The 23,535-nt window shown below is 42.1% G+C and overlaps 1 protein-coding gene and 1 long non-coding RNA gene across 2 annotated transcripts in view; both read right to left on the reverse strand.

Moving 5' to 3' along the window:
• Window positions 1-400: 400 nt before the first annotated feature.
• Window positions 401-1,494, reverse strand: LOC113582125 (C-C motif chemokine 13-like). The gene is made up of 3 exons (XM_027017751.2): window positions 1,327-1,494; window positions 1,005-1,128; window positions 401-658 (listed from the first exon to the last, which is right to left on the reverse strand). Exons 1-3 carry the CDS (start codon window positions 1,487-1,489, stop codon window positions 547-549), a joined length of 399 nt encoding a protein of 132 aa, XP_026873552.2. The 5' UTR covers window positions 1,490-1,494; the 3' UTR covers window positions 401-546.
• A 14,156-nt stretch (window positions 1,495-15,650) lies between these two features.
• The window catches only part of LOC118240633, a 34,686-nt gene continuing 26,801 nt past the window's right edge, over window positions 15,651-23,535 (reverse strand). The window contains exons 3-4 of the long non-coding RNA XR_004775541.1: window positions 18,070-18,187; window positions 15,651-16,538 (exon numbers count right to left, since the gene is read on the reverse strand). This is a non-coding gene — a long non-coding RNA (uncharacterized LOC118240633). The remainder of the gene's footprint in view (window positions 16,539-18,069; window positions 18,188-23,535) is intronic.

A 23,535-nucleotide genomic window follows, 5' to 3' on the forward strand; every position in this document is an offset into this window, starting at 1 on the left:
TGGCAGGTTTAGGAACAGTAGTACTATTACATTAATCTGCTCCCCTCTCACATCAGTGTTTTGGTATCTGCAGAATAATATCCATTAACAATAATGACTAATAATGTTTGAGTACAGTGTAGTAGCCCAGATGATTCAGAGTGATCTCTCAGCTTGGTACAGCAAACTCTTGTTTTCTGGTATTTATGGTTAGGGTACGAGTTATGGTTAGATTTAGGGTTAAGGTTTCATCATACACCAGGAAAGCCTTTGACTGGTTCAAGTGCAACAGGAATTCAGCTTTATGGTGAACCTCTTTAAAATTACATTTTTCTTTTTCTGTATTTTCTGTATATCCAACTCAATAAAGCATAAATTACAGTGAGCAAGACATTGTAGGAAAATTAGCTTTATTATTAATTTAGAAAAAAGAAAGGCTACAGTATTAGCATATTTAGCATAAATGGCTCCTTATGGCAGACAGTTAGAGGTACACATGTATATGTGATATGTAATCTCATGTCTTTCACAGCCTTTAGCTGGTCAGCTTCAGTGTTTGGAGGATGTTTAGTTTCCAGTAGCAGGTCCTTTTGTTCTCTGGTCCACTGCTTTCACGTGGTCATTGACCCAGTCAGAGGCAGGATCCACACAGATCGTCTTTCCACTAATCATATTAAAGCTGGAACAGAGACAAAGGTACAGCAATGTTCTGTTATTACAACAGGCTGGGACTGAATGACCCAAGATGGCAAAAATGTACCTGTGTGCGAAAATCACAGTAAACATTCCTGATGTAAATGACACTGTCCGTGATAAATCCCTGTGGAAGTTTCTCCCACTGGGCTTAATCTGAGTGTGTAAAATCAGCTCTTAATGTTGTTGCTACAGCACCTTCACTGCAGTGTTTCAGCAGGAAGTCCAAACCTGATTCCAGAAATGGTTCACAAATGCAGTGTGTGGACTGTGTTCCATATATGAAGGGCTGTAGCAGGCGTGCGCTGCCTCTCAGAGCAGGTGATACTCACACCACAGCTTTGATGGAGCATTCGCTGCTGGTCCAGTTGTAGGACACGATGCGTTTGAGGGGCAACTTCATCTGAGTCAGTGCAGGACAGCAGATTTTCAAAGCAGCTTTACTAGCTTGAGTACCTGGAAGTCATCAGCAAACAGTTCCAGACAAAGTCACTCAGTGCAGTACAGCAATGAGAGATTGTACCACTTTTTTGTACCTTTAGGCCTAAACTATGTAACAGTGAAGTAAAAATAAATTCTCTCAGTTTGGTTCACATTGGTAGTTTTCACAGTAAAAGACAGAAAGCATCATATAACAGAGAGATGGAGACTCACCACTAGAGACCAGCTGGAGAGAACAGAGCAGCAGCACAAACAGCAGAGCAGACAGGTTCCTCATTCTAGCAGAATGGCTGATTTTACACACAGAGAGAGACTGTGGGGGCAGAGTGGGCCCTGTACTACAGGACAGAGGAGCTGAGCGTGTGTGGAGTGACATGCAAGCCATCATTTATACACACGGACTGAGCTGCTTCTCTGTCTGAAATCCCCAGTGGCTCTAATTTAAGACACGTTTCTCTGTATAAACTTCTGCTGAGTCAGTCTTGCTGCTGTGATGTTTCCTTTCTCTTTACACTTACATCACTTCTGTGTGCCTACACAGTCTCAGCTATTTACAGACCACTTACAATTTGCCCCAAGAAACGGAAATGAACATCTTATCTCACATCTCCTATCATGCCGTCAGAAGAAGTATGAGACTGACAAGGCTGTTTACACAGCTAAAACAACAAAAACTCCCTCATGTTGCTGTAACCATTCACTGGCGATAGAACATCACAAGCATTTTACAATTTATATCACCCCATTTTGATTTATGACATTCATGTTGTCATCATACCAGTTCCCAAACAACTGAATATCTCCTTGACTACAGACAAGAATGACTACAGACCTGCAGACATCATGTGCTTTGAGAGACTGATATTACATCACCTCTTAATCCTGTCTGACAGCCTCTAAGACCCGCAGACATTCACATAGAGCGTTAACAGTTCTGTAGATGATACCTCAATATATATATACACTACAGTCTACAACACCTGGATGCCCTTCACATCTTCACCTGTGTGTTGTTTGGAGATTTTAGCTCTGCGTTTAATCTCATCATCCCCGATGTTCTTATGCGTACACTGAGGCAGCTCAATGTTTGCTACTAGATCCACAACGTCCTGTCCAACAGGAAACAGTGTGTAAGGCTGGGTGTTTCAGACCCTCTCTGCCTCAGTATCAGTGCTCCACAGGCCTGTGTGTTCTGCTCTCATTACACAAATGACTGCACCTCTAACTCTATTAAACTTATTACATTTGCAGATGACACCAGTCTGGTCGATCTCATCTCTAAAAATGATGAGTCCAAATACTATAAGAAAGTGAGGCATCTGGTGTCCTGGTGTGGAACTACCAGACTGTAGTTTTTGTGGAGATAACCATTGATTTCAGAAGCTAAATCCTCTGATACCACTGGGAATTCTCAGCTCCACAGTGCACAGGACAGAGTCTTACAAATCTCTGATCACCACCATTCAGCAGGAAGTGAAATGGAGCAGACACATTGCAGTTATGGAGAAAGGTAAATAATATATAAAGAAGGATAAGGAAATAGCTGTGTTCAGGTTTCTATAGTCCCAGTCCCATTTTGTGTGGGTGTTTGTGTGGGTGTGTGTGGGTGTGTAAGGAAAAGAAATCTTGGTTAATATTATTTTTATAATGTTATTCTCACCCAGTTGTTATTTTTTGTGGACAGTAATGAAAGTACCTGTGCTGATGTGGGTAGGAGGAGGAACATGAACATGAGATGTGACATTCAGGTTTCACTGTCACACAGGGACTTCCAGACTCACTGTGTGTGTCCCAGTGGCCACTTGCGATTTTAGAGATGAACATTATTTATTTATTTATGCCACCACCACCTCAACATAAATAGGACACTTCACCCAACCACAAACTAAACACAACTAACAAACCACTCGAGTCTACTGATGTCAATCAGACAGTTTATGATCATATGAATATGGTTTATGATCATATGAATATGGTTAATAGAATGTGGGCCCAGTGTAAAATGATCACCAATAGTGTTTACTTGTGTCCTGTGGGACTTACAGTGTAGGTGTTCATTCTTACATAAGACCAAAAAGGCCATGAGATATTTTTTCTTGAACTGAAGACACCAAAAGTAACGTCTTCAAAACCTTTTTTTTTCAAATCCTTATCTATAGATAACAAATGTTATCCTTTAGACTAGTAAGTTATATACAAACAAAATTACATTTTAGGAACCAGAACACCAAAGTCCACGCATGTCAGGGATCTCAGCTCTAACCACGACACCAGAAACACGGAAAATGTGTTTGTAACTAAAGGCAGGAAACACATGCAGGAACACTGCCTGCTACAGATTTCTTTTCCTGTTGAACAACTGGCAGACGGGGGAACCCTCTTCCGGAGAAGCAGTGAGACTGAGACACGAGGGAAGACTGTCCCTCATAGAGCAGCCAAGAAAGACAAAGGACACTGTAGCCCAGTGAAAATATCATGAAAAGCGAGAGATAAAGTATTGAATGGAATAGTTCCTTTAATAGTTGTGTTTTATGGAATTTTATTTTATAAATGGGTTACATGTTGTATTTGGTAATGGGTAACACAATACTGTATGGCAAAATTGAATGTGCTGTGTATCCTGAGTTTGTTCTGTGGAGTATCCAATCCCGTGACTTCTTCACGGGTGACGTAGGAAGGAGCAAGAGAGAGAGGAAGAGAGAGGCGAGGAAGAAAAAAGAAAAAAGTAAAACAGTGAAGTAACCAAACAGTGTCTTAGATGAAGAATCAGTACTAGTTAAAGCAGCGTGTGAGAGAATTTGCTTACGCTGCCCAAAAACGTCCATGATGGCCAGTTAGTGTCACTGGTAGTTGGTGGTGTAGAGAAGCATGAGCTTTTTCTTCATATTTGATGATAATTATTGTTTGATGTTTTAACGTGTCACAGTGATAGTTGTTTTGATAGTTATTACTCATTCTAAGTAAAGTAAACCCATAGGTTGGAGGAGATATGGGTAAACTATTGAACTGGGAAGTCTGTTATATTAATCAAGTCTAATTCGTGACATGTTACAAACCCAACGCCCATCCTAGCTTGTGGAGGTCCTGGGGTGTTACAGTACTCTTGTTGAAAATTCCCACTTGAAAATTCCCACTTCCCAAACATTTACAAATGTAACACACACAAAAAAGATGCTGTGACACTGTTAGCTACAGGTGTGGCCACTGTAGTAAAATTAGAATATATTATATTTGTGAAATTATTGTATGAGTGTATGATTTAGTATTGGAATATAGCCAGAAAATGCATGAATTTCTATCCTCTGCAGAAACCTCTCCACTGGCTCCCACTGAGATACTTGAAGATACCTCAAGGTGAAGAGTCAGGAAAGCTCTGCATAGGTACAGGATGGCATTTACTCTTGTTATAGGGCCATTAAAAGCACCTGTTACACAGAATGGAGAGAACGGAGCAGCAGCACAAACAGCACAGCAGACAGGTTCCTCATTCTAGCAAAATGGCTGATTTCACAAACAGAGAGAGACTGTGAGGGCAGAGTGGGCCCTGTACTACAGGACAGAGGAGCTGAGTGTGTATGTGGACCTGTGTGAGGAGCTGAGAGTGTGAGGAGCTGAGTGTGAGAGGAGCTGAGTGTGTGTGTGAGGAGCTGAGTGTGTGTGAGGAGCTGAGTGTGTATGTGGACCTGTGTGAGGAGCTGAGAGTGTGAGGAGCTGAGTGTGTGTGTGGACCTGTGTGAGGAGCTAAGTGTGAGAGGAGCTGAGTGTGTGTGTGAGGAGCTGAGTGTGTGTGAGGAGCTGAGTGTGTGTGTGAGGAGCTGAGTGTGTGTGAGGAGCTGAGTGTGTATGTGGACCTGTGTGAGGAGCTGAGAGTGTGAGGAGCTGAGTGTGTGAGGAGCTGAGTGTGTGTGTGAGGAGCTGAGTGTGTGTGAGGAGCTGAGTGAGGGGGGAGTGACCTGCACCCTGTCATTTATACACACAAACAGAGCTGTTTGTCAAAAATACCTAACTGTTAATAATAATTATTATTATTACTATAAGAATAATATATTGTATTTATTTATGCTTTCCAAGGACCAAAAGATGCTTACAATTGTCAGTAAAAAGATCTTGATAGACATAAAAGACAACATGTCCAGTGTACATGACATTTACAAATAGCACTTACAGGACACTGGCACAAGCTGATGAGAGGGCTGTTTATGTTTGAGAAGTATTCTAGGCAAAAGAAAAAAAGATATTTTAACGCTAGATTTGAATATAGATGGAGTTGCAGACTGTTGTACCAGAGGAGAAAGCGATCCAGAGTCAAGGAGCACATCTAGAAAAGGCACGATCGCCATGTAGGCTGGAGGAAGGAACAGGAACAGTACACAACCCAGCTGAGGAAGATCTGAGAGTGCGAGTAGGTTTGTAAGGAAGGAGAAGATCAGACAGGTGAGGAGTGAGGTCATTTAGGGCTTTGTAGGTGAATAGGAGGATTTTAAACTGAATACAATATTTTACAGGAAGCCAGTGGAGATTATTGAGAACAGGCATAATGTGATGGAGCTAGCGAGTGTGGGTGAGTGAGGTTGAGTGCAGGTGTGTGTGGGTGTGTGTGGGTGAGTGTGGGTGAGAGTGGGTGTGTGTGGGTGAGAGTGGGTGAGAGTGGGTGTGTGTGGGTGAGAGTGGGTGAGAGTGGGTGTGTGTGGGTGAGAGTGGGTGTGTGGGTGTGTGTGGGTGAGAGTGGGTGAGAGTGGGTGTGTGGGTGAGAGTGGGTGAGAGTGGGTGAGAGTGGGTGTGTGTGGGTGAGAGTGGGTGTGTGTGGGTGAGAGTGGGTGAGAGTGGGTGAGAGTGGGTGTGTGTGGGTGAGAGTGGGTGTGTGGGTGAGAGTGGGTGTGTGGGTGTGTGTGGGTGAGAGTGGGTGTGTGTGGGTGAGAGTGGGTGTGTGTGGGTGAGAGTGGGTGTGTGGGTGAGAGTGGGTGTGTGGGTGAGAATGGGTGAGAGTGGGTGTGTGTGGGTGAGAGTGGGTGTGTGGGTGAGAGTGGGTGTGTGGGTGAGAGTGGGTGTGTGTGGGTGTGTGTGGGTGTGTGTGGGTGAGAGTGTGTGAGAGTGGGTGTGTGTGGGTGAGAGTGGGTGTGTGGGTGAGAATGGGTGAGAGTGGGTGTGTGTGGGTGAGAGTGGGTGTGTGGGTGAGAGTGGGTGTGTGGGTGTGTGTGGGTGAGAGCGGGTGTGTGTGGGTGAGAGTGGGTGAGAGTGGGTGTGTGTGGGTGAGAGTGGGTGAGAGTGGGTGTGTGGGTGAGAGTGGGTGTGTGGGTGAGAGTGGGTGAGAGTGGGTGTGTGTGGGTGAGAGTGGGTGTGTGTGGGTGTGTGGGTGTGTGTGGGTGTGAGTGGGTGTGTGTGGGTGAGAAGGCAGCAGAGTTCTGAACCATCTGAAGTCAGTGAACAGAGGAGGAGGTAACACAGAATACAGTTACAATAGTCCAACCGGCTAGAGATGAATGCGTGAATGGGAGCTTCTACAGCAGAGAGGGATGACCTAATTTTGGCAATGTTATGCAGATTTTAAAAATATTTTTTAACTGTTGCTTAACACTAAATGATAGTGGAATCAAGGATGACACCCAGATTTCGAACCAGGGGTGAAAGAGATACAACTGTAACATCAATGGAGAACCAGCTTTATTGCAAAATGATTTAGAAACAAGCATCATGATTTCAATCGTATCACCATTTAGCATAAGAAAATTACACTTCATCCATATCCTGATTTTTGATAGATGGGTTTCCTCTATTCAAGAGGTGGATTTTTATTGGATTTAGTATCAAGATGAATCTGGATGTCATCCGCATAGCAGTGGAAGTCAAGGTAGAAGTGACGCAAGATATGTCCTAAAGGAAGGATGTACACAATGAATAGGAAGGGCCCAAGAACTGATCCTTGAGGAACTGATTTCTATCAGTTAGATATGATGGGAACCGGTACAGGGCGGAAATGCCCAGCTCACGCAGTCTAGGCAGAAGGATAGAACAGCTTACCGTGTCAAAGGTTGCACTTAGATCTAGCAGCAGAAGAATATAGAGAGCACCAGGATAAGCACACATGAGGCAATCATTAGTGATTTTTATTCAGGACTTTCAGTGCTGTGGTAGGGATGGAATCCAGAATGGCTCAAAGTGATTTTTGGTTTCTAAATACTTTTGAAGCTGATGTCCACATTAATGTGGGAACATGCCAGGGTGGATACATCACTCCAAATGGTACATCCCCTGCTCTCTGGCCAGAGAGCACATCTGTGTGCATCATATGTGTGATGTCAATGTCTCGGTTAGTCCCTCCCAGCTTCCATGTTCCATGTTTTCCCTGACTTATTTATTTTAGTTTCATTCTGTAGTTTCGTTTTCAATGCCCCTCGTTTGATTTTCCACACCTGTCCCTTGTTTCTAGTCTTGTTAAATTCATGTACTATAACCCTGTTGTGGTCCCTCTTTCTTGGCTGTTCATTAGGTTCATTGTGTTTGATGGTTGTGCATGTCTGAATGTGAATGTCTTAATACCTGAGAGCCTGTATCTGCCTGTTTGTAAGTTTTGTACTCCGTGCCTGTGTTTCTTCTAGCCTTCGTGTTTAGTCTTAGCTCTTCCTACCGTCTTTGCTATAGCCTGCTTCCTCAGTTTGCCTTTGTGTGCCTTTGGTTTGTTTATTCTAGCCCTTGATTTGTGTGTAATGTATCCTCGCACTCTTCGTGTTGGCTCTATGACACTGCACTACCCTAACGACTACGACTCTGGATTTGCCCTTAATAAATCTCGCTCTTCTCCGCACATGCGTCCGCCTCCTTACCGCTCACCGTTACAGTCAATAAGATCAAATTTTTTATTTCATAGTTGCAAGCCTATTTTGTTATCTGCTATGTATTACAGTATATACAGCATGTATGCTGTTGCAATACTGTTCATGAAAAAAGCTGTCCACTTGTAATTGTATTTTGCTTTATGGTGTGTATGTACTGAAAATTCACGAATAGCCTATATATTTGTGAACATACATATACATACAGCACCAATCAAAGGTTTGCACAGACCTGACAATGTATGTTTTTAATAGTAATGAAGGCATATTAGTCTAATGGGTTATTCTTATGATTGTTTCAAAGACAAATATAATTTGGGAAATGCGTTAGCCTATATATGAATTCATTTTCAAAAACAAACACACACGGTTTTAGATGCACCTTAAGCAAATAGTTATTTCAGAACTGTCGTTCCTCCAAACTGCCACCCCAGCATCACTCCAAACGCGGATGCATGTGCAGAGAAGAGCGAGATTTATTAGTGGCAAATCCAGAGTCCGTGTCGTTGCAAAAGTCCAGGGTCATAGAGCCAACACGGAGAGTCTGGGAATGCACGATAAACTAAACAAAAGCACACGAAGACAAACGGGAAGCAGGCTATAACAAAGAGGCTAGGAAAAACAGGCTTCCATTCACAAACTAGACTTACATTTGCAAACCGTTGGCTACACTTACAGTGATCAGCCATAAGACTTAACTAATACATGATCTAATGAACACTAAACGAGACACAGGGGCAAATCATAAGGGGCTGAAAAAACGAAACTAAGGAACGGAACCACAAGAAGAAAGTAAAGCAAAACACGAGAATGGAAACCATAAAAACATGGACGCTAAGAGGGTGACCAATCGTGATTCGACACGTTCTTTCTCCTTCCAGGTTGCTGATTTTTTATAAACATGTTTTGAAGTGTGAAGCACTAAAGAGTGAAACACTTACAATGTGTTAATATACATCTATGAGGGGTAAAAGTGTTCCAGAGGGTTAATGTGTTCTACAGGGATGGAGGGAGGGATGCGAGGAAGAAAATAAACAGCTCCTCAAACCTTGCTAAGCACAGCTGCAAAGGTGTTAACGGCTTCCAGTGGAACTGATCGTGTGATTGCTGAATTCTGTGTACTACAGCACCATGACTGCTCATACCCAGCCAAATGCTTCTAAAGTCATTGCATAATGATTCACTGTGCAGCAGGATAATCACCCCAAATGCAGCTTTTGAATATTTTGACAGCCAAAAACTGGAATGACGACTTGGTGCAGAGTACCCCAGCCTGTGTCATGTGTATGTAGGTGAGGCTGTTTCATGTGCTGGCCCATCTGTTTCCTGTCCTAGTGGAGTGTGTTTGTGTTTATGGGTTAATTGTGTTTGCCTCTCATAGCGTGCATTTCAAGATGGCTCTTGAGGATGATATTAGAGGAGAAGGAGAAAGGAGAGTGGGAGAGAGAGTGGGAGAAGGAGAGAGAGAGAGAGAGAGAGAGAGAGAGAGAGAGAGAGAGAGAGAGAGAGAGAGAGGCCCACTGTGCAGCTAGGCAAGACACTAGCGAACTCCACTGTCTCCATGACAATATGGAGTATATCACGGATGTGATATGAAATGTAAATGCAATCTTTAGCTGCCATTTCCCCCCCACTAGTAACTACTTACTTTCTCTCTCTCTCTCTCTCTCTCTCTCTCTCTCTCTCTCTCTCTCTCCCTCTCTCTCTCTCTCTCTTTCCCTCTCTCTCTCTCTCTCCCTCTCTCTCTCTCTCTCCCTCTCTCTCTCTCTCTCTTTCCCTCTCTCTCTCTCTCTCTCTCTCTCTCTCTCTCTCTCCCTCTCTCTCTCTCTCTCTCCCTCTCTCTCTCTCTCTCTCCCTCTCTCTCCCTCTCTCTTGGTCATACATCATCCATCTGAATTACATCGCACATATTAATGTGTGTATGAGGAAATTGGATGCTTAAGTCATTCATGTAGCAAAACATTTTTGATGTGCAGTATGTTTACCACAAATTTAATACTTTTTCATTTTTGTTTATATTACATGACTAGGGATTCAGTGTCATAACCTCATAATAACGACGTCCAGTGTTAACTTACCATCACTTGTCTATGTGAGAGGGGAAATGTTATCTGTGTGTGATGCTGTTCTGTGGTGTTAGAGGTCAGTGCTGCATAGGGGTGTTGGGGGTCAGTGCTGTTTTGGGGTGTTGGGGGTCAGTGCTGTTGTGGGATGTTGGGGGTCAGTGTTTTTTTAGGTTGTTTTGATTGTGGATCCTTGTAAAGTAAAACATTTAATATGTTTGTTTGTTTTTTCAATTCAGTATGAGCAAATCTGGAAGATAACAAACATACTTTTGTGTGCATTCAAGACTAATTTACATTCTTGAAGAGTGTCATCAGCCTTCAGATGTACATTATACTCTTTCGCTGTGAAAACAATATCATCAATATAAATTCAAAATAAAACCTTATGAGCCTCATTTTAAAAGTTGATCATTGATTGATGAGCTGACCGGTGTCTTCCAGCAGAGGAATCTGGAGGGATATGTGGGCTTTGCCAATCTGCCCAACCAGGTGTACCGCAAGTCCGTCAAAAGGGGTTTCGAGTTCACTCTCATGGTTGTTGGTAAGTCACACACCTTTAGTCTTGTGTGTGTGTGCCTGCTGTGTGTGTGTGTGTGTGTGTGTGTGTGTGTGTGTGTACATGTGCAAGACTGTGCCTGCAACCGCACGTGTGTGTGTGTTTGTCCATGTGTTGGAGACAGAGGACACAGGTGGTCATACTTGAGTGACACATTCTTTACTTAACTGTTTGTGTGCTTGTGCATGTATTTATGTGTGTGCACGTGCGTATGTTAGAGAGAATCTGGAGGCAGTGATTGCTGTTGGAAGCCTTCGGCATTAAGCTTTGTTCGAGCATGGGGTGTTTGTTCAGGTTTATTTGTGTCTGTTTGTCTTTCAGACTTCTGTGTTAGGATTTGTAGGCAGGGCCTGGACACGCATGTGTTTTTTTGGACCTACAGGATGTGTTTTGTGGTGGGAGCAGAAAGAACAGGGAGAATCCCTACTGTCTGCTCAGTGGGGCTGGATAAACTTTTGTTTCATACATACAGAAGACACGTGTACACACACACACACACACACACACACAATGTGGGTGTGAGGCATGCTACAGTGCTCCATTTTTATTGCATTCTGTCAGCTGTGACTAACTAACTCAAGGAATATGGATCTGTGTTCACCATAGTAATGAGAGAGGGTGAGTTTTGGATCTCTTTAGCATGTTGTTAAACAATTTCTTTCTCTCTCCCTCCCCCTCCCTCCCTTTCTCTCTCTCTCTCTCTCTCTGTCCTTGCTCTTTCCATCCCTCCCTCTCTCTCTCTCTGTCCTTGCTCTTTCCATCCCTCCCTCTCTCTCTCTCATTCTGTTCGCTGCTCTTTTGTGTTCATGTTTATCATATAGATTATATTTGTTACTTCAGACTTCCACCCACGTAGATGTTAAATGGTCTGTCTCACTCTCTCTCGCTCTCTATCTAGACTAGAGTGATGGAAGAAAGACAGACATTCTTCCATCACTCTAGTCTTTGGTTTTTCTTTCTCAGACACACACACACACACTCTGACACAAACAAACGCACACGCCCTCACACTAACAGACAGCGCTGAGAGTGAGACGTAGACACTCTGCCAGTGCGGGGGTAGAGGATGTAATGGGAGACAGCTGGAGGGGAATAGTTTTTATCTACGCTGCTCACAACAGATCCCAGAACAGCTGCAAAGCCTGCTGGAGAGGCAGAGGACTGAGAGCGTCTCTTAGGCGCAGTTCTGAAGTCGGACAGAGAGTGTTAGGAATGTCGCCATTCTCCTGTCGCTCACAGTGATGGACGGCATTAAACTTTGGCTCCGTGCTACATTTTTCCCTCCGAAACTGCTGAGAGGGAAAAGAATCGGTTTCCTGTCCTCTTTTTCTTTCTCTTTTTTCTCTCCCAAGCATTTGCATTCACTGTTTTTTTAATCTGTCTCTCCAGCTGGAAATTCTGTTTGGGAGAAATGTGGAGCGAGAGCTCAGTGTCGCACACTCAGACATGCAGCAGAGAGATGTTTACTGCAACAGGCTCTCATCCTGACTCCAGCAAGCCAGTGAGACCTGGGGAAAATAGACCGTGCGCGTGTGCGTGTGTGTGCGTGTGCGCGTGTGCGTGTGCGTGTGTGCGCGTGTGTGTGTGCACGTGCATGCGCGTCTTCGTTGTTGAATAGTTTGGAGCATGCCAGCTGCCTGGAGGTGATCACACCTGCAGTTGTCTGTGTGTGCATGTGCATGGGTGTGTCTCTTGACTCACCTGTTTTAGGTGATCTGATAGCAAGGTGTGTTTGCCCAAGTGTTTTCACTGAAGGCTTTAAACACAACTGAATAATCACGCAGACACATACGTGCACATGCAGACACACACAGCTTTGGACTCCTGACAGTAATATTCTACAAGTCCTATTCTCCTGTCTGGAATATTTTCAACAACATTAAGGATACCTTACATAGTAAACATTTTTCCCATTGAAATCTGGAGATTAAGAATGGCCAGGTTTGTGTGTGTTTGTTCGTTTGTGCCTGTGTGTGTGTGTGTGTACCTAAGTATATATTCACTCACAGTTGTTGTAGACAGCAGAGCTTTTGGCAACTAACATAAGTGTCACTTTTGTTTACCTGTGGGTGTGTTCATCTATGCAAGTTTGTGTTATCTGTGTTTATCTGCTTATCTCTTTGTGAGTGTGTGTGTTTGTGTCTGCGAGTGTGTGTGTGCATGCTAATTTTTGAATAGTTTGAGTCTGTTACACACAGCATGTGCTGCCTGGGGTGATGAGACACTCACAACCTTTAGGTAATGTTGTCCAGAAGAGAAGCGCACACACACACACACGCACACACACACGCACACACACACGCACACACACACGCACACGCACACGCACACACACACGCACACACACACACACACACACACATGCACACACACAGCAACGACGGAGGCAACGACTCAATAATCAACCACATTAAAGCATGTGTGTGTGTGTGTGTGTGTGTGTGTGTGTGTGTGTGTGAAGTTAGCTTAGCCACATTTGCTAAGTCAGCTGCTAAACTTTATTTTGGAGGCATGCTGCAGAACCAAGTAAAGAATGCTTGAGGAGGAAAACCAATGTGTCTGAGACTGAAGCTAAACAAGATCTCAGACCGCAACCTCAGACCTCAACAACCTCAACCTCAGACCTCAACCTCAGACCTCACCATCCTCAGACCTCAACACAGAACTGGTTCCACAGAAATATAGAACATCCCTCATCACTGGGAATTGGTTTGGATTCAGATTTTCCAACCATAGCCAGCTGTGAAGATTAGATTAACACACCGTTGCCTGATAGTGGAAACACCAGTGATGTTTCACCACGTGAAGCCCACGCTTGTCTGGGAGTACAAGGAGGTAAGCATGCGTGCGACGGTTAGCCCCGCTAGCAGCAGTGCTCTGCCCAAAGCACCAGTGCAGCAGTCCAGCAAGACATCGTTCACTCCCACTACTCCATTTGACAGGAAGAGCACGAAATGGAGAGACAAGAGGATCAATAACTCACTGCAGCGATTACTTTAATTGTCCCGAGTAATTGAATTTCTTTAAAACAATTTATTAATTGAAATATATTAATTTACATTTTGTGCTTGCAGTTCTGCCTCAGGTGTAAACTTCCATTTCTGCAATAAAGAAAAGGCAGATTTTTTTATTGGCATTGATTCACTCATGTTTTGGCTTTATGAGTTAAGATTTGTCATTTATTTTTAAATGCATATAAACATCAATAATAGCAAATGCCTAACAAAAGATCAAGTCTAACGTATTTTATACTTATTTCACATATCGTAATGTATTATCATCTGGATAGTGTAAAATATCATGATATGAATTTTAGCTCATATCACCCACCTCTACCACTGGCCAAATCGAAGCTTCATTAAACCACTCCTGTTAGCTTAGCTCATGGCTAGGAAGCAGACTATGTGTACCTACCCTCTCCTGTCCTGTCATTTCCTGTTAACTGTCCTGTTACGATGTTACAGTGCACTGTACACACAAGTGGGTCTGTGTGTGTGTGTGTGAGGGAGAGAGAGTCAATAAGCGGGTCAAGCATTCTTATTATTTAGGTGTACTGAGCCTTTAATGCCATATTGAATGTTTGTTGCCCTCAGCGTGAAGTCAGTTTAGGTTTCTGTTGTTCAAAGGTTAGAATACATGCTATTGAATTATAATGTGCATACACCACCTCGTGAAGCACCACACCTCATGTTGGATATGATATGATACGATATATGAGACGATACTCTGCTATATGATATATGACATGATGAGCGTTTCGTACAGTATGCCATTTAGATTAGTTAGCAGTGCCAGTGTCTTGAGACGGGAGAATCTCTCGCGTCTCCGGGTGGATGGATCATATAGCAAACAGGCCACAAACCCCACTGGCATCTGTGGTGTCCAAGCAGAGGCTGTTGTATTCATCTTGAGTGTGGAACCCTGTGGCTCCCAGCACTGAGGGGCACACGGCAGCAAACTGCCTCACTGAATCATCGCTTACATGAAGTACCATTAAATGACTCACTTTCCCATCATGCCTTTGGCTCTCTCTGTCGTTTGCTCCTCCTGGTTTCAATAAAATAAGGCAGATCAGTTTTCTCTGCTGCTACAGATGGTCTTTTGATTTAAATGCTGCGTGTGTGTGTGTGAGTGTGTGTGTGTGTGTGTGTGTGTGTGTATCAGTATACACTGATCTACCTGTCTGTCTCCAGTATATTAGAGGATAGCATTTGACATGTGAATACTGCTGCCAAAGGGATGCGCCGAGTCTCAGTCAGTCTGCGGGCGGGATGCGCCGAGTCTCAGTCAGTCTGCGGGAGGGATGCGCCGAGTCTCAGTCAGTCTGCGGGAGGGATGCGCCCAGTCTCAGTCAGTCTGCGGGAGGGATGCGCCCAGTCTCAGTCAGTCTGAGGCAGGGATGCGCCCAGTGTCAGTCAGTCTGCGGGAGGGATGCGCCGAGTCTCAGTCAGTCTGCGGGAGGGATGCGCTGAGTCTCAGTCAGTCTGCGGGAGGGATGCGCCCAGTCTCAGTCAGTCTGAGGCAGGGATGCGCCCAGTCTCAGTCAGTCTGAGGCAGGGATGCGCCCAGTCTCAGTCAGTCTGTGGGAGCGATGCGCCGAGTCTCAGTCAGTCATAGCAGTAGACATGTAGAAGTTTTTCTCACTCACTAGAAAAGAGAATGGAAAGGGAAGGCAGCAAGCATCAGACGCGTGTGTGTGTGGGTGTGTAGAGGGGTGTGTGTGTGTGGGTGTGTAGGGGGGGATGTTTGTGGGGGGGTGGGTGTGTGTAGTGGGGGCTGTGTGTGTGTGTGTGTGTGTGTGTGTGTGTGTGTGTGTGTGTGTGTGTGTGTGTGTTATATTTAACTAATATGTCACTGAGACACACAGATTGGGTCTGGAAGTCCCTGTGTGACAGTGGAACCTGAATGTCACATCTCATGTTCATGTTCCTCCTCCTACCCACATCAGCAGAGGTACTTTCACTACTGTCCACAAAAATAATCAATATCATTATAAAAATAAAGCCATGTTTGGCCAAGATTTCTTTCACTCACACACCCACCCACAGACACACACCCACTCACGCATACACACCCACACCAACAGAATGGGACTGGGACCACAGAAAGCTGAGCACTGTTATTTCTTTATCTTTGTCCATATATTCTTAATCTTTCTCCATAACTGCAGTGCTGTGTCTGTCTCATGCCAACTCCAGACTAGTAGTTCCACACCAGAACACCAGATGCTTCAATTTCTTTTAGTATTTGAACTCATCATAGTTAGAGATGAGACCGACCAGAATGGTGTCATCTGCAATTGTAATAAGTTTAAAAGAGTTATTGTTAGAGGTCCAGTCATTTGTGTAATGAGAGCAGAGTAAAGAGAGAACACACAGGCCTGTGGAGCACTGATACTGAGGCAGAGAGGGTCTGAAACACCCAGCCTTACACACTGTTTCCTGTTGGACAGGACTTTGTGGATCCAGTAGCAAACACTGAGCTGCCTCAGTGTGCACATAAGAACATAAGGGATGATGGGATTAAACACAGAGCTAAAATCTCCAAACAGCACACAGGTGAAGATGTGAAGGGCATCCAGGTGTTGTAGGATGTAGTGTATATATTGGGGTATCATCTACTGTCAGTCAGGATTATGAGGTGATGTAATATCAGTCTCTCAAAGCACTTGATGACTACAGGTCTGTAGTCATTCAATGAGATATTCAGTTGTTTGGGAACTGGTATGATGACAGAGGCCTTGAAACAAGCAGACACAGCACACTGTGTCAGGGACTGACAGAGGAGATCAGTGAGGTTGTGGGAAGATGTTCAGGACAGTGACAGAGATCAGCAGGAGAGAGACCATCCAGGCCGCTGATCTCTTACACCTCAGTCTCCTGAGAACCTGCTGTTCAGTGATGATGTGCTTGCTGGTATTTATCTCATGATGGGGAGAGCTGGCTAGTTGGTGGGTAGAAACTGGAATAGTGCCTGAAAATGGGATAAAAGAAAAAACAAATTAGTAACAGTGTGATTAAAAAACAAGTGCTTTTTAACTTTAAACAGCATATGTTTGTTAAAAACCTGTATTCCCAGGTGAGAGGAAAAGTAGCCATAAATATCATAAATCATACAACATGCAATATTATTAAACTTGACAAATGTCACTAATTGTGTAAAGGCTGTGATGTAATATTAGTCTAGATTAGTATGATGAATTACAAAAATGTTATGTAAAAGTATGTGTGTAATTACCAGTGTTAATACACAACTATAAAACTCCTGTTTTACCTGATATGGTCATTTATTAGGTACATGTAGAGTGTAATGATGCTACTCTTCCTGCAGCATCTGGTTTAGTGTATTGAAACATGACAAAAGCTGTAACTACGAACTGGCTCTAACTTTAACCGCCCATAGCTTTTCATACGTCATGCAAATTCTTATGAACTTTCACATGTGAGGTTGTAGGGAATGTTAATGTAACACTAAAGGGCACTAAGATCAAGTGTGCTTCCTCTGACTGTTGTGTCTGCAGACACGTCAGGGTAAAAGGTCAACTGTAACTCACCGGCTTCTACGGGTGTTCATCAGTTCATCTTTGTTTCATTGATGTTTAGTTGGATTATGTTGTGTTAGTTTATGATCATGTGGGGTAATTTAACACAAAAGGTCAAATGAATTAGAAACAGAGCAATTTATTTCATTAGATCTACTTAGAAGTCTTTTTAGAGCTATAGAAATTCCAGAAGAAAATACATAAAAATATACTGACAGCCTTTTAAATGGAAAATCTGTATTAACTCTAACCCTAACACTTCCATGCAACTACTAAATAACCCTTACTTGTAACCCAATCCAATATGGAATAAAAGCAATTGCCCCAAAACAAACACTAGGGTGTTCTGAGCATGCTTAATCTGCAGTGTGAGAGGACAAGCATTCTCTGTGCATGTTTAGATTGGACAGGTTTAAGATCTGTCTGATGATGAAAATGAAGCCACATACAGTGTTTTCCAGTAACACACTTCTGAATACACGGATTGAAGCTTATTCATGCAAATCACCTTGAACTGTAGCTACTATTGCTTTCAGTTTTGGAAGTGTAGTTCTGATGTGCAGTATAAATATTATCATCAGTGGTGTTAAGATGATATTATCAGAATCCAATATCAGTTGGAGAAATTATTTCTTGTTTACATGCAAACCTGATTCTACCTCATCACACTCATGTCAGTCATCATAAATCATCATTATTATGAAGACAAAAGACTACTAAAAGACTACTAAAGAGTGTCACCATGTTAATATGTGGGGTAGTAGCTTCCTGTTGGACAGGAAGTTGTGGATCCAGTAGCAAACAAAAGGGGAACCCTGAGCTCCCTCACTTTATACATTAGAACATCAGTGACGATTGCATTAAACACAGAGCTAAAATATCCAAACAGCACACAGGTGAAGATGTGAAGGGCATCCAGGTGTTGGAGGATGTAGTGTAGATATTGAGGTATCATCTACAGACCTGTTAACTCTGTATGAGAATGTCTGAGGGTCTTGGAGGCTGTCAGTCAGGATTATGAGGTGGTGTAATATCAGTCTCTCAAATCACTTGATGATGACAGGTCTGTAGTCATTCTTGTCTGTAGTCAAGGAGATATTCAGTTGTTTGGGAACTGGTATGATAACAGAGGTCTTGAAACAAACAGACACAGCACACTTTGTCAGGGACTGATAGAGGAGATCAAAGGTTCAAAGGTTCAAAAGGCTTTTTTTGTCATTTCAGCTATACACAAGTACACGGCAAAAACTGAACAATCTTCTTCCCGGACCATGGCACAACATAAAACAACAGTGCAACAGACAACACTCTACACAAGTGCAAACAATAGAATACAGTGCAATAATGTCATACAACATACAACATATCAGTGAAGTTGGGGAAAGATGTTCAGCACAGTGACAGAGATCAGCAGGAGAGAAACCATCCAGGCTGCTGATTTCTTACTCCTCAGTCTCCCTAGAACCCAGAGAATCTAAACTAGACATATTTTCATATAGGCTAAAACCAAGACCTCAGCCCTAACTAATTTATTGCTTAGGTTTTAAAGGCCCCAATGACCCATGTCATTCAGTATGCAAAAAAGCAATACAGTGATCCCAGGTCTCAGATGGTTTGTAAAAACAATTAAACTATAACTAATGAAGTTTGTATGTAAAAGCAAATGCAACATACACAACGCAAAAGTCCCCTAAACAATGTCTCACAACAGCATTTCTTTGTTAAAAAAACCTCTATTGCTGTAATTATTAAACTATGTAATTATTGTAAATACATAATCAATGTAATTATTAAACTAGATGAATATCAATCATAAAAAGTGTGTGTGTAATAACCAGGTAGATAATTCACAATCACTATCAAATTCATTAATGTTGACCTGATTTACTAAATTATTAGGTACAACCTGTAAACTGCTAATATTGTCGATATAAAACTAAAGGGCACGTTATGAAAGATCCCACGAGCATGAAAAATTAACTGAGGACCGGACGTTAGTCAGCTTCACGGGATCATCTAGTTTGGTGTGATGCTGGGATGGCAGCTTGATGGGAATGGGAGTGGGAATGTTTTCCGGGTACACAGAAGGACCCTGATACCCCCTGAATGGCACAGCATACCTGAGCAGGTGCACCAAGTTCACGTCCTCACGGGGACCTTCTTGGTTACCAAGGCAGGTGACATCATCAAATAATTACAGGAACACGATAGCAAGTTTCGATGTTTTAAATGCCTACACAGTGTATCAGTTTCATTGCGTAAAGGCGTGATAGCAAGATGTGCATTTCTGTATCTTGGGGCAAATTCTAAGTGGTCTGTAAATAGCTGAGATCGTGTAACCACACAGACGTGATGTTAGTGTAACGAGAACAGGACGCACCTCACAGCAGCAAGACAGACTCAGAGAGAAACAGGTTTTACTTTAGAACCACTGGGGATTTCATTCAGACACAACAGTTCCTTCTCTATGTATAAATGCAGAGGTGCAAGTCATTCCTCACACACTCAGATGCTCTCACACACTCACGTCCTCTCATACACTCACGTCCTCTCACACACTCAGCTCCTCTGTCCTGTAGTACAGGGCCCACTCTGCCCTCACAGTCTCTCTCTGTGTGTAATCAGCCATTTTGCTAGAATGAGGAACCTGTCTGCTCTGCTGTTTGTGCTGCTGCTCTGTTCTCTCCAGGTGGTCTCTAGTGGTAAGTCTCCATCTCTCTGTTATATGATGTATTTCTTATACATTTGGCAGACGCTCTAATCCAAAGTGACTTACAATTTCCAGGTAGGAAATCAAAGTCAAATGATAGGAGCTTTTTCCAAGGATTATTATTGGTATAACATGGAGCCCAGAGAGGGGACTGAACCCAGTCCCCCACAGGATATATACATGAGAGGCTTTACACTGTATTTAAAATACTAAGCCTCAGGAATTTGAAATGCATGAAAGCACAACATTTGGAGAACAGGCAAGAAATAAAATGGATAAGCAGAAGAGGGAAACAGAGAAGAGAACTTTCCAGATGTACATCTGTGCTGTTCCAAATTCTAAAGGTGGGGCGCTCATTTGGAACATTACTAATACCGACTACAGTTACAAAGAACATGACATCAGTCAAGATCTAAAACAGTGTTTAAACACCTTGATTTATCCTGCAAGAACTGAAGCTTTTGTTCAGTTCAAAGAGCAACAACATATTCTACTCACTGAGATAAGGCTTTGGAATCCAGTTGAGGGGCAAGCGAGCATTTGCAGTGTTACCAGTGGCCTCTTTGAAAGATCTGGAAACACTTATAACAGTTCACTCTGTTACAAGGAGGATGAACTTCTAAATTCATATATAACTGTCCAGTACATTCCAAACAGAGCTAATGAATTCCATGTGTTTTTTTCTGCTGAGCTGCACAGCCTCTCATCTCTACTGATGCTGATGCAATAAGAGTTCCTGGTTGTTTGCTCTTCAGACCAGTCTAACCACCATGGACCCTCCAGCTGTACCCGATTAGCTCATCTGCATGTCCATCAGATCAGTATGACCACCAGCGACCCTCCAGCTGTACCTGATAGGCTCATCTGCCAGACCAGACCAGTCTGACCAGCAAGGACCCTCTATACTTGATTGGATCATAACCACTGCCATTGCCTCTCCTGCCAGACTGTCTTAGTTGTTTACTCTGTGGCCTACAAATTGGTTCTACAAACTGAATAACTCCAGTATTTTTGCCAAATATGTTGGTCATTCCATTTAGTTTGTTCTTCTCTTAGGTTTTAAATGATGTTAAAGTTAAAAGCAACTTTTATTCATTTTGTGCTATTTGCGATCCAGTGTCAACCAGAGGAGGATGGGTTCCCCTTCTGAGCCTGGTTCCTCTCAAGGTTTCTTCCTTCTGCTCTCTGGGAATTTTTCCTTGCCACTGTTACCTTGGCTTGTTCATTAGGGGCTTGGAACTGGATTCTATGTACACATGATCTCTGTAAAGCTGCTTTGTGAGAACATGTGGTGTAAAAATGCTTTATACAAATATATCTGGATTTGAACTTTTGGGACTTCTTGAAGCAGTCAAGGTTGGGCATGACCTTATGACACAGTGGCAAGAGAACAAGCTCTTCACCACAACAGGAAAACCCATCAACCATTTCGAGATCATTTGAGACCTTCATTATCTAAATTACATTATATTCTGCATCCTATACTCAGTCAGGTCCAAAAAATCTGGTATGTGCTATAACGAACTGAAGTGATTTGGTGCTGGGGTAGTTTATCAGGAGAACAGATCAGCCTCAAACATCTTCACTGAGCTACTTTGACATTGTTACAGCTTTTCAGCAGAATTCCACACACTACCACACTGAGTCAATACCATGTATTACTCTTTAAGAGATGGAAACAGCTGACAATGTGTGTTGGAAGCCTACATAGATTAGAGTTTGAATGAAATACATGTTGTAGCAACAGTTTTTAAAAAAGGCAAAACAATTATGCATACAAGATTTATTTCATATTGAATATATATTCAGATATATTTCAGTTTATTATAAAGATTTCTCAAGAAGATCAAAAATGAGTTAAATCATATTTTCCAGAATAATACATATCAGCTAAGTAAATATTTACATCTATTGCAGATGGGTGAGACATTTATCCAAAGTAACTTACAACTATGACTGAATACATTTTGAGCAGTTAAGGGTTAAGGGTGTTGCTAAGGGGCACAACAGTGGCAACCTGGCAGTAACGGGACATGAACTGGCAAACTTCTGACCACTAATTAAGTACCTTGACCAGTGAGCTACCACTGCCATTTACGTTAGTGTTGAATAAATCATGAAATAAACATGAAGTTCTTGGTAATCAACTAAGACCTTCGACTGTATTGTATGTAATTATAGAAATAGCTTAAAGATGTTATATTTTTGTCATAAAAAATGAGCTGCACCTTCAAAAATCAATAAAACACAGGCTGTGATAAACAATCCTTACATTTTACTTTGTCTTTACCACTTCTACAAAAGGTCAATCATACATTTATATTATTATTCCTTGAGTGAAGTGACTTATCATTCCCGTTCATTCTCTCATCTTCTGATCTTGCTGGGGCTGCTCTCCCTCTCGGAGCTGTGAGACGAGTTAATTTTTTTAAGTATAGAGTTTTTACAATTTTAAATAAACTAGTAAAACTGTCATTACTTTCACCTTCCTGTGCAGGGTGGTCAGTGTTCTAGAATATGTGTAGCATTTTGGAATGATGTCCCAAAAGGTCTCTATGACATCGTGTGAAAGAGATCCTCATTGTTTATTTACTTGGCTTATTAGAGATTTTCTTAGCATACACACTTGTTGTAGCTATTAAAATAACGTCATATGAAGTAGCATACAAGAATGTCATAGCCATAAGCTATTATTATTATTATTATTATTATTATTATTATTATTATTATTATTAAGGGACTAATAAAGTATAATGATATTCATATAACCAGAAATCTATGTATTGTTATATGAATGTCCACATATAGTGACCAAGGTTTAGGAAATTGGTGTTTTTATTTGATGTTTAATTGATGTTTTCATTTAATCATTTTAACCTCTTGACTTATCTTCTCCTCTCTAGCACTCTCTTCTCCTCTCATTTATTTTTAGTTATGTATTTAATTGTTTTTAAATATCTGGAGGACTACTAATTTGAAATACTACTTTTATTCAAATTAGGGCTTTTTTTTGGATAATTCTGACTCAGTTCTTCTACAACTCTCCTCTATACTCATATCATCTGACTAGTACTCATTTTCTCACAACTTTCTTTTTTCTGAGGTTTCCCCAAAAAACTGCTGCATATCATTGCCACTCTTCCGCTTACTCATGACTTACTGTGAATAAACCCTGATAAAAGCTGACTAATAAAAGTCTGCTTTCACTTTTTCAAAGTAACAATAATGATGCTGTTTATCATAAGCAGGTACAGCTGTACAGGATATTATGCAAATATACAATAAATTAAAGCTGCTACTCTCTACATGTTCACATGCATCACTACAGATGTCTGACAGATTACTGATACTTTACGTGGAATTTCTAACAAATATAATGGAATATAAAATATTAGATGTTTTATAATGGAATCTAAAAACATTAACGTGTGTGGCTAATTAACTTTCCAGGTAACTTAGCTATGATAATACAAGCCCTTCAGACTCACTACAGTAGGATCGGGTCACTTCTGGGTTACTAGCTGGTCCTGGGGTACAGCTCCTTTGGTAGCTGACACTTTATTCACAAGTTCAGGACTGCAAATATTAAAGGAATTATAATGTGCAAATTACCTTAGACCACTTGGACACTACAGACTACTACTACAAAATCCCCCAACAAAGTTTAATTTACTGACTAATAAAACAACAAAGTCTGATTCACTGACTAATAGAACAAC

The sequence above is a fragment of the Electrophorus electricus genome, chromosome 22 (genome assembly GCF_013358815.1).
Source record: "Electrophorus electricus isolate fEleEle1 chromosome 22, fEleEle1.pri, whole genome shotgun sequence".
In the NCBI taxonomy this organism is placed as follows: Eukaryota; Metazoa; Chordata; class Actinopteri; order Gymnotiformes; family Gymnotidae; genus Electrophorus; species Electrophorus electricus.

What these genes read in the sequence shown, in the direction of transcription:
- LOC113582125 (XM_027017751.2), bottom strand. Translation starts at nt 1,489, where the DNA reads ATGTCACTCCACACACGCTCAGCTCCTCTGTCCTGTAGTACAGGGCCC. An exon ending in TCTCCAGCTGGTCTCTAGTG is followed by an intron (nt 1,129 to 1,326) that starts GTGAGTCTCCAT and finishes GATGACTTCCAG; the next exon opens with GTACTCAAGCTAGTAAAGCT. An exon ending in TGCTCCATCAAAGCTGTGGT is followed by an intron (nt 659 to 1,004) that starts GTGAGTATCACC and finishes TCTCTGTTCCAG; the next exon opens with CTTTAATATGATTAGTGGAA.